Raw genomic sequence first — 12400 nt, forward strand, 5'->3', positions numbered from 1 at the left:
AAAAAGAAACACTGCAGAAGCATGGAAGCTTACCACCTACAATTATTTCAAGTATGCAAGGGCAAATGGGTAAAAATGGAAGAAGTTCCATTCTGAGAGAACTGTAACCTCAGAAATTTAGTTTTTTTATACTAAATGGTTGTTTTAGAAATTAAAAATGATTTTTCTGTCTTCTTATTTATCTGTACTGGTCTTCCAAACACTTAACTAGTTACCAAAATGAGGATAAATGCAACTAGAGAGTCCAGGAAACAGGAAAGCAACAGCAGTTGTTATTGGCACTAACAATGGAAGACAAATGAACAAGAGCCACAATACATATTTATTTAGAACTTTAGGGTTTATTAAAGTTCTCTCCCATATATCATCTTGATATACCTACAAGGTCACTAGGCCAAATATCAATAGGAAGCTCAGAGTACTTGCATAATTTATTAAGGCACATCTAGGAAGGTTAAGCACATTATAGAAATGCTCTATTAACAGCCTTTCTGTATTTCAAACAAAGAAAATTTCTAAGAGAGACATCTGAAGACTTTTGCTATCTTACTCGTCTTATACAAATAAATGGTTAGTATGGAATTAGTATTTAACAATCTCTATTGGTTTAAATTATTCAGTGATATAAAAGAAAATACCCACATATTAGACAATTACTTAAGTACTACAAATAAATCACCTGTAATTTATGAAATACTTACCTGTTATAGAAGTAAGGCCCATACACGTGGCTGCTATTATCACTCCCAAGACTGCTGCGGTATCCTCCAGTAATATAACATTTGTACTAGGATCACGACTTTCCATTACTTAATCGGTTGGGGTACAGACAAGAAAAGAAATTTTCTGAAATCCTAATTTGATACTATCAGGTAACACTTTAATAAGTATCCATTCAAAATTAAGATATAAATTAAGACAAAAATGTATGAGATCCTGATTTTAAACATCCTGTTCAATGTAAACATGACTTCATGGTTTAAATGTTGACAGTAACAAATTTAAAGTCAAATTACTTTCTTTTTTTTTTTTTTACTTTCTCTAATAATATAAGTACATACAGAAATACCATAGTTCACTTAAGTTAAAATACAAAGTATTCACGTTCATATCACACTACATTTCTCTTTTTAAAAGAGACCATATATATTGTAAGAGTCACACAGGGAAGACATTGAGATATATTTTGTACACATCTATAAGGAAAAAAGAAACAGCACTAGGCAATTTTAAAAAATAAAGGAGGTGAATGAAATAGGACACCTAAAATACATACCATATTTATAAAATGGCATTCCTTTGGCCCGAGCACTCCTACGAAGTTCATTTACAGCAACGAGAAGTGTTGCTGAAAGAAAAGCATTCATATCAGCAAGGAAAAAACTTCATGCCTCCCAGCTTTAAAGATGGCATCTCAAACTAAAGAGGCACAACACTTTTAATGCCAGGGTTGTCAATAAAGAAAAGTCCTCTATTAACTAGTCATTATCAAGACTCCAAAAATCATCACATTACAATGAATTTCTAGTATTCCCCATATTTCTAAACCGTAATAATTTTAATTTCCTGACTACAACCTAATGACCTTAATTTATTGGACAGCAACTGGTTGGCAGGCAGCACGCTAAGCACATTTATGTCTGACCCTCCCAACCTTTTGAGGCAGGTAGTGTTATCACCATTTTACAGACTGTTAAAGATAAAGGGAACACTATGCATAGCAAATGACAACGTTTTGGAAGTAAGCACACTATGAATTCAGCAATGAGTCAGGCAGTTTCCCACATGATGTCAGTACTTCTCTGTCATAGAACTGCTACAGATGAAATTTGCAGAAACTTTGAAACATTTTATTGCAAAGAGTGACCTTTCTGTGATTAACACTACTAAAACCCGACTTTTAAAAACTCAATATATAGTTATGTTTTTATACTTCGCTCCAAATGTTCTGAGTATTACGATAAAATACTCAAAAACAAAAAGGTTTTCCCTTGCCCCCACCCATTATAGGAATAACCATATTATATTATACAAAGAATTTACTTCCTCAAAGTAGATTCCTATTTCTAGTTTTTCTTTAATCAATGGAATTTAGCAATTTATAGGAGTGGACTGCTGAATATATATTACTAAATTAAGAATAAAGAGATACTGTGACAGTACATACCTCCTTCAGATACTAATGATCCTGCTAAAATACAATATGCCTAGAAAATAAGTATTAAAGCATAAGTTAATATTTCATTAAAGAATCACAATGACTCATGCATAAAATTTATAATGTTTAAAACGGAAACATAAATTGAAATCCTAGCCAGATCAGGATCTTGATGGGAAACAGCTCAAACGAGGACAATGAGATAGATGGTGTATCTTCATAAATGGAAAAAAAAGTTAAAAATCTGATGGCCATCTCATTTTTTAAACTTATCTTCTCTGTAGAATGTGATACCGTGACCTAAGTTAAATTCTTGATATAAAATATGAAAAAATTACTTAATTGGTATGAAATTTTTCTGAAGTTGAAAATGAACACAAACATTTGAAATCTGGGGTGTGGGTATCAGGATACAGTAAGATCCACATCCATACCCATGTAACTTCTGGATTTTGTTTGGATGCCTAGTACCAATCCTGATTCAGAAAGGTAACCAGTTATAAACAGTAATCAATTTGGGGGAGGCGGGTAACACCATCTACCTCGCAGTTCCAGGATACCCTTGAATTAATGAAAGATTTCAAAAAACTTTAATCCAAGGTGTACAGAAACAGTTAACCTAGCAACACAAATTTAAACAATTTTAAATGTACTCCAAACCAAACACATGTAGAATTTTCAACATTTCCTTCTTGGAACCCTAGGCTTCCCTGAAACAGAAGTTTGGAAAATTCTGATTCCAGTCCAACACTCTCATAATTCTACTAAGGAAACTGAGATGTCCCAAGGCTATGTGATTTGCTTGAGTACACAAAAATGATACCAGGGTAAAAACTTAAATATGGGTTTTCCAGTTTTAATTCTAGGCTATTCCCACTGAATCCTACTGCCAACCTAAAACATAATTAAAAGAGTAGCTAAACGTCTAAGTAATTTTTTTAATCCTTCTATCTCTTTCCTAAAAGGATTTAAGATACACTTGTCACCCAAAAAAGGGAAACAGTATGTATCAGCCAGTGATTCCAAAATCTAATAAACACAAACCGGTCTATGGTATGTTAACCATTATATATTAACCAAGAGTCATAGTCTGAAGGAACCTCATTTAGTTACAAAAAGACAGAAAGAAGAGCTTCTAGAAACTTTAAAACTTATACACAATCAAAAATTTAACTAATTTTCACTGACCACTTAGCCTCTATGAAGTAATACCGTACAAATCAGACAAAACGAGGTTATCTATAAAGTGGCCAAACCTTTTCAGAATGGAGAAAATATACCTGCTCATTTCAATTATATGGTAAGAAATCAGTCAATAAAAATGGTAGGAAAAGCCTAGTTTAATAGGCTTGTTATTGTGTCGGTACATAGGTGTAATAAGATGTTAAATGAAACTCACTGCAGTTGAGAACAAATTAGGTTATAAGTTCTCCCACATTCCAAAATGAGGTGCTATACCGTCTCTTCAGGCCAGGACAGAGGATGCCCTAGGCTGGTTCTGCAACTCCTAGCTCCACACCCACTAGCCCGTAAAGAAAAGCTAAGGTTAAGAGCAAAAGTGAAGATTTCTTTGGAGAAAGCTGTTAACTGTTAAGATTGCTCAGAAAGCTGGATGTGCACCCTTACTGTTTAGAGTTTACAGTGAACTATGTCTAATGCACATATAAAAATAAATTTATTGGCAAGTCTACTAACTGATATTGTGTCAACAGAGTAAATAATTATTATGTTTGAAAAAAAATACACCCTCACTGAGAGGGTATTAAAGATGTCTGTTTTAACACACAGAGTCCAAACACGGAATTCTAAGTAGGAGTCTTTAGAAAAGAGATCAGCTGCCCAAAGAGCCTTCTTGAAAACGCAAGGCAACCTCAGCAGAAACAATCTGGAACTACACAAGATGCAGAAGCTGACAGCGGCTGGCACGTGACCAATCTGTTTATCAAGAGAGCTAGAGTCAGAGTGGCCGTGCAGGGTAATCTCCAAGAAGTTTCCATGAGAGAAAAAGGCAGCTTTAAGAATCTACAAAGACCAGAGGAAACCAGTGCAAAATGATGCTGCTGTCAGTAAAGTCTTACTTTTCTGTCCCCTATCCCTACCTTTGATGCTGCCAGAGCAATCTAGGGAGTAGAAGAGAAGGGCAGAAGTCCTAAGTAGGATTATACAGAAGGTGACCATGCTCCCATCCTACCATTAACCCAGTATAGGCTTCCTATCTACACGCGTGAAAAAAAAAAGATCTTTAAATAAAATTCCAACTTACGACTGTGAGGGACTGTATATTTTAATTACTGATAGATTATTCTTGGGACTAAAAATGAATAGAGATGTTCTTGTTCTTTAACAGTAATTGGAGAAATGAATGGAACTGTCCAAGATTTTAACGAAGGAGTCAGTGCTTAATGATTGTACCTAAAGAGATACTCTTGGTTCAACATCACTGAATCATATGGATTTAGAGGTCATGTCTAGTCATGTTCGAAAAAATACAACTACAGATACATAACCAAGTATTATAGTCAAAAAGGTATGTGTTAGTCCCTTTCTTTAACATCAATGTGACAAAGCATTCTACTGTACTTAATCGCTATTTCATATTACTTGAAAACTGAGGGGGGAAAAAAGGATTACCCATAGAAGGGATTCCATTGGCTGTGGATTAAGCAATCCCATGATTCCATGATACCAAGATAATCCTGCACCCATCATGAAAATACCAACTCCACTAATGAGTGAAGCAATATAGCGCATATTTGAAAATCCATACCTGAAAAATAAAAAAGATAATATGGTTTACAAGAAATACAAATTGTTTTAAAACATGTTTCATGAGTCAGTGAAAAAGAAAACCAAAACTCACAATATCGAGATGTCACGGCTTTATATTTAAGTAAAATGTAAGTGCCAAACTTAAGTCAGAAAATCAATATATGAAACGAAAAAAACTGGAAGATCTTTGAAAAAATATAAAAACAGAGTTAATATGGTTAAATTCAGGTATTTTCTAATCCCTTTTCCATATAGTCTGTTTTGATTAAGTAGAGGCACTTTTACTATTATGTATCCCAAATACTGATTAAACTAATCTATTTAAAAATGCATTCAGATATTTAATTAAAAGGGTAACATTTAAATTTCCTGGTAATGCAGCCTCTAACTAAATATTATGGTCTTCTGGCACAGCCAATCACTGATTTATACTACCTATAATTTGATGCCGGACACTTGTTGCTGGTTCTGAAGTTCAGTACACAGCAACTAACTACTATCAGCAGGACTACGAGCTTCAGTTTCTGGGTGTGTTCATGATGTTTAAAAATTTTTTTTTCATTTGTTTTTTAAGAATCTTTGGTCTGTATGTGCATTATTTTGTATTACTGTATGTGTTAATAAAATACGGAGTATTAAAAAGTTCAAAAACATATGAGGTAAAGAACCACTCATTAACAAAAATATTTCCTGGGAAATTTACTCCCAAAGTCAAACTCTATGGCACCCTTCTGGCAGATGCAAATTTAAACAATAGGTCTCAATTAAAATTGCTTTTTAATTATTTTTGCAAATATGTAGTAATCTTGCCATAGGGAATTCTCAGTTTATAGATGTGACAATGTTCTACCAGCATGATTTAGAAAAATTTACTTTCTCTGAAATTTACCCCCCAAATTAGGGATACACATATTTATTTAAGTTAATTAAGATCTAAATTAAATGCTATTATTTTCATTTTATGTGTTTTCAAAAATCTTGTAGTTTCTTACTGAAATTTTTAACTATGTAGATCTGCACTGTCCAATATTAGTCATCAGCCACATAAAGCTATTTAAATTTAAATTAATTAAAACTAAATAAAAATTTAAATGTAGTTCTTCAGTTGCACTAGCCACATTTCAAATGCTCAACAGCCACATGTAGCTACAGCTAGGGACTATCATACCGGACAGATACAAAATATTTCTACTACTTAGAATACTCAATACTCTATTGGGCAGTGGTAGATTGTTGAAAAATACCTTAAGAAGAAATCTTCACAACCCCAAATTTTAAAATTTTATCCTGTTTTAAAATTTTTGGTACATAAAACTGGTCAGGAAAATAATTTTTTGACATAGTAAAATATTGTAATAATGTGTAATTAGCAGATTAGAAAGCTAGTTGTTCTTTGTAATAGCTTTATTGACGGTTTTAGGATATTCAAAATATGTCATTATTTATAACAAAACAGTAGCATCTTGCTTTTGAGTAAAAAAAGGCACTTACATAAAGCATATATGTAGACTCCTTTACAGAAATAAAATAGCTTTTTTTTTTTGCCTTTAAGATAGATCAAATTCTATTACTGAAGCTTGTTAAATGATACATGTGGAATTCAAAGTATTATGTTAGTTATGTTAGTAAAAAGAATTATCAAATAACTGATGTGACTCAAAATAATATATTCTAAAAAGAATACTCATTTTACAAATAAATTTTGAAATGTTAGCAGAAATACAATTTTCAAAATCAAAATATAAGGATTAAAATACATTAAATAGAGATTTAATAAAAGTTATTGGGGTCCCTGGGTGGCTCAGTCAGTTAAGTGTCTGACTTGATTTTAGCCCAGGTCATGATCTCACGGTTCATGAGACTGGGTCCCATGTTGGGCTTTCTACCCCTCCCCTCACACCCAAGAACATACATGTGGCTCTCTCTCTCAAAATAAATAAACTTAAAAAAAATTACCACCAAAATTTTAGATTGAGTGCCTATTAGTCTAAATGTGGAATGTTTCCTTTAACCAAATAAAATAGAACTCTAAGATCAAAATATGTGCTTTGTTATTAATTATCAAATACAAAGAGAACAAGATCTCTATGCTGTTATAAAGCATAAAAGTAATTTAAACTTCATTTTCAAATTAGATCCTGATTTATTTTGACACAGCAGTGAGTCATGCATTCAGTTGCTTTTATTTCAATGACTTGCTGCCCCCCAAAAAACCAAAATAAAGACAATGTCCTTACGGATGAGTAGGATCTGGTGTTTGAACAGACTTACTGATGCCCACTGCTAGCAAACCCTATGGAGAAGTAAAAAGGGTAAATAATTGTTAGCAAGATGGAGAGAATAGTGCGGAAAAACCAATCTGGAGTGTGCAATCTGACAATGGCAAAGAAACACTTAACATGGACATACACAACAGCCTATCAATTCTGGTTCCCAGTACTTACCTTACAGAAATAAAGATGAACCCAATGGGGTTCAAAACACCATTGCTTATAAGGACGAAAAATGTGAAAGCCAACCTAAAAATCCATCAATAAGGAATGGCAAAATAAATGATGGTATTGCCAAACTGTAAATTACTTCTACAACAGTTTAAAAAATGGAGTTGAGAGACAGCTTTCTGTACTGACATACCATTAGACATACCATTAAAGTGGAAAAAAAAAAAAACAAGTTTAGGAATAGCATATTAAGTACAAAAAAACCTGTGTAATTTTTCTAGACTATATATAATGTAAAGCACGGGAAAAGGTCTAGAAGAACACACATTTAACTGTTGACACCTCGGAGATAGAAGAAGGATTAGGGTAGTCTGTAACATCTGATTTTTCACAGGAAAAGTAACTTGTGTAGCCGTACAAATATAGTAAACATTTTAAACAGTACGCATTGCATATTGACACATACATGTACCAGGAGTTACGTATCAATGTACACAGAGCAGTGATTTCTGGGGTGTGGAAGAAGGGAATAAAGATGGAGGACTAGTTACAACTAAGATTTAATTTCTTTAAAAAAACAAAAATGTAAAACACATATAGCAAAAATATGACATGTCTTTAATCCTGGTTATCGCCTTTCTCTTTTCCTTCCTTTCTCCCCTGACCTTATCTTTTCTTGCTTTCATTTCTATTTATTTGTTTTTTTTTCTTACATCTTTTGTTAAAAAGAATTATCCACTGGAAACTCCTGATATTAGTATGTTTGCCCTCAGTAAGTCCTTTCTATTCTAATTTGATGTGAATTTAGAAATCTAAAAAAGATTACCTCATTAAAATTATTTACTTAATAAAAATACAAAGCCTCTGAGCGAATACCCTATGTGGTATTATTTGCCTAATCTGGGGTTTTTCCTTTTTTTTTTTTTTTCAGCACAGTATCCAATATCAGATAGATAAAGCTTCAAGATAGCCAAATTCTTCATGGATGAGGTTTCCCTGTCACTTACAAGATACCTAATAGAAACATTCTCTCTAGTAAAATATATAGAGATTACACCACCTTGAAAATGGCTAAAACAAATATATACTGAACTTTTAAGTTTTAATACTGGAAATCCTACCCTAAATACACAGAATATTACCAATTTTTTTTCTACTGGATTCCAAAGAAAAAGAGGGTTAAAACTACCTAACACATAGAAGATGACTTTTCAGTGAACCAAACCAAGAAAATGAGAGTAAATTAAGATAGAACATATACTTCTTTAAAACCTATACATTAAAATTAAAATATGAATTCATGTTGTGTGTGTGTGTGTGTGTGTATACACACACATGGTTTAATGTGGTTTAATAATGTTTACAAAACAGCCATTGGGTATTCAATTATTTTTAAAATCCTTATTATTCAGGTTGGCCATGCAATGAAATGTGGAATATCAAGTTTTTTATACATTGAATACAGATCATTACTTACCATTATTTATTAGTTTTTTCTACAAAAATAAGATATCACAGACCATCCCTAATCCTGTCCATCCCCACTCCCAGAAGCAGGGTAGCATGAGTTAGGTTTGATATGTGTCCTTTCAGACCTTTTTCTGCACAATTGTATGTGTGTATAACATATAAATAAATATACACAAATATATCAGTTTTGTAAATATGACCTACATCTGTTTGGTTTGCAACATAATGAAATATTAACAGCTAGTGGCTAAGAAGCAATGCTTCCCCTTCCATGATCATCCTTCCCTTTTTGGTTTTCCTTCAGTATCATACTATCATTCAACTGCTTAAATGTCATCTTGGAATATCTTTCTAGTTGTTTGAAGTGTATGACCTCCTTACAAAAGACAGAGCAAGGACTGTCTTCTTCTAAACACTACATTGTAAACTAGGTGCTCAATAAATTCATACAATTAATATTAACGATGTATTATATATTATTTAGGAGAAAAGTTTTAAAAAATGAACTGTCAGAGAAATTGTAAACCTAGATACCACCAGAGGTACAGATCTAATTTAAAAGTTAAGGTGTTTTAGTCTCTCAAGGGGTAAAGAAAAAAATATTATAGTTATAAAAATACTATAAAAATTTACTCTTTAATAACTGGAATTTTTATCTTTTGACCACCTTCATCCATTTTTGCCCACTGCCGCCCCCCCCCCCCCCCCCCCCGCCACTCCCCTTACTCCATCTTGGCAACCACCGATTTTTTGGTATCTAGGAGTTTGGGATATTTTTGTTTTACTCCATGTATAAGTGAGATTACACAGTATCTACCTCCAACTTTATTTCCCTTAGCATAATGACCTCAAGGTCCATCCATGTTGTCACAAATGGCAGGATTTTTCTTTTTTTTTTATGGCTGAATATCTGTGTGCATGCATGTGTGGGTGCATGCACAACACATTCACACACACCCACACATTTTATCTTTTCATCTAGCGACGGTGTGGACCCAGGTTGTTTCCATGTCTTGGTTATCGTAAATAATGCTGCACTGAACACGAGGGTGCAGATATCTTTTCCATAGTGTTTTGTTTCCTTGAGGTAAGAATTCCAGAAGTGTGAGGTGATAGCTCACTGTGATGTTGACAGCATTTCCTTGATTAGTAACGTTGAGTACTTGAGTACCTTTCATGTACTTGTTGGCCATTTGTTTGTCTTCTTTGGAAAAATATTCAGATTCTTCCCCATTTTTTGATTGGATAGGTTTTTTTTGCTATTGAGTTGTAGGAGTTCCTTAGAATTTTTAAAAATATTATTATGTCTAAAAAGCTTTCAAAAGAGATATTGAGTTGTATCAGTTCTTTATATATTTTGGATACTAATCCTTTATCAAATATGTCATTTGCAAATATCTTCTCTCATTCAGCTGGTTGCCTTTTAGTTTTGTTGACTGTTTCCTTCACTGTGCAGAAGCTATTTATTTTGATTAGTCCCAGTACTTAATTTTTGCTTTTATTTCCCTTGCCTTAGGAGACATACCTAGAAAAATGTTGGTATGGTTGATGTCAAAGAAATTATTGCCTATACTCTCTTCTTGATTTTTATGATTTCAGGTCTCACATTTAGGTCTTTAATGCATTTTGAGTTTATTTTTCCATACAGTGTAAAAAAGTACTCCAGTTTCATTCTTTTACACGTAGCTGTCCAGTTTTCCCAGCACCGTTTATTGGGAAGAGACTATCTTTTTCTCTTTGGACATTCTTTCCTACTTTGTCAAAGACTGACTGACTATATATAATTGTGGGTTTACTGCCAGGTTTTCTATTCTATTCCATTAATCAATGCATCTAGTTTTCTGCCAGTTCCATACTGTTTTGATTACTACAGGTTTGTAACACAACTTGAAGTCCAGAATTGCGATACTTCCAGCTTTGCTTTTCTTTTTCAAGACTGCTTTGGCTATTTTTGCAGGGGTCTTTTGTGGGTCCATAAAAATTTTAGGTTTGTTCTAATTCTGTGAAAAATATTGTTGGTACTTTGATAGGGATTGTGTTAAATCTGTAGATTGCTTTGGGTAATATAGACATTTTAACAATATTTGTTCTTCCAATCCATGAGCATGGAATGTCTTTCCATTTCTCTGTGCTATTTTCAATTTCCTTCATCAACATTTTATAGTTTTCAGAATACAGGTCTTTTACTTCTTTGGTTGTTTATTCCTAGGTACTTTATTATTTTTAGCACAACTGTAAATGGGATTGTTTTCTTAATTTCTCTTTCTGTTGCTTATTAGTATACAACAATGTAACAGATTCCCGTACACTGATTTTATGTCCTGAGACTTTACTGAATTCACTTATCAGCTTTAGTAGTTTTTTTGGTGTAATCTTCAGGGTTCTTTATAGTATCATGTCATCTGCAAACAGTGGAACTTTTACTTCTTCCTTATTGTTGTCTGACTGCTCTGGATACAACTTCCAATACTATGTTGAATAAAAGTAGTAAGAGTGGGCATGTTTATCTTGTTCCTGACCTTAGGGTCAAAGTTTTCAGTATTTCCCCATTGAGTGTGATGTCCGCTGTGGGTTTTTCATATAACATCTTTATTATGTTGAAGTACGTTTCCTCTAAACCTACTTTGTTGAGGATTTTTATTATGAATGGATGTTGTACTTTGTCAAATGCTTTTTCTGCATCTATTAAAACGATCATATGTTTTTATCCTTTCTCTTATTGATAGACCACATTGATTGATTTCGGAATACTGAACCACCCTGGCAACCCAGGAATAAACCCTACTTAACTGTGGTGAATGATTTTTTTAATGTATTGTTGGACTCAGTATGCTAGTATTCTGTTGACGATTTTTGCATCTATGTTCGTCAGAGATTTGGCCCAGACTTCTCTTTTTTGGTGGTGTCCTTACCTGGTTTTGGTATCAGGGTAATGCTGGCCTCATCAATTGGATTTGGAACTTTTCCCTCCTTTTCCATTTTTTGGAGAAATATTTAAGAAGAATAAATGTTTGGTAGAATTCACCTGTGAAGCCATCTGGTCCTGCACTTTTGTTTGCTGGAAGTTTGTTTCTTTGTTTTACTGACTCAATTTCCTTGCTAGGAATAAGTCTGTTCAAATTTTCTATTTATTCCTGCTTGTTTTAGTAGGTAAATTTATCCATGTCTTCTAGGTTGTCCATTTTGTTGGCATATAGTTTTCGAAAATATTCTTATAATTTTTTGTATTTCTGTAGTGTTATTTATCCTTTCTCATTTGTGATTTTGAGTCCTCTTTTTTTCTTGATAAGTCTAAACTAGAGGTTTATCAATTTTGATTTTTTCAAGTAATGAAATCCTGGTTTCATTGATCTGTTTTTTTCAGTTTCTGTATCATTTATTTCTACTCTAATCTTTAATACTTCCTTCCTTCTCTGTTGATTTGGGGTTTTGTTTTGTTTCTAGTTCTTTCGGTATAAGTTAGGCTGTTCATCTGAGGTTTTTCTTGCTTTTTAAGGTAGGCTTATATTGCTACAAACTTCCTTTCACAACAGCTTTTGCGGCATCCCAAAGATTTTGTTTT

At 33.1% G+C, this 12400-nt stretch overlaps 1 protein-coding gene across 1 annotated transcript in view; it reads right to left on the reverse strand.

Moving 5' to 3' along the window:
• Positions 1–12400, reverse strand: part of SLC30A9 (solute carrier family 30 member 9) — an 85333-nt gene that overhangs the window by 15994 nt on the left and 56939 nt on the right. The window contains exons 10-14 of the mRNA XM_030313958.2: positions 7165–7220; positions 4790–4925; positions 2168–2207; positions 1277–1348; positions 702–809 (exon numbers count right to left, since the gene is read on the reverse strand). Of these exons, the coding sequence (XP_030169818.1) occupies positions 702–809; positions 1277–1348; positions 2168–2207; positions 4790–4925; positions 7165–7220 (412 nt within the window). The remainder of the gene's footprint in view (positions 1–701; positions 810–1276; positions 1349–2167; positions 2208–4789; positions 4926–7164; positions 7221–12400) is intronic.

This window comes from Lynx canadensis, chromosome B1, assembly GCF_007474595.2.
Source record: "Lynx canadensis isolate LIC74 chromosome B1, mLynCan4.pri.v2, whole genome shotgun sequence".
Taxonomy (NCBI): Eukaryota; Metazoa; Chordata; class Mammalia; order Carnivora; family Felidae; genus Lynx; species Lynx canadensis.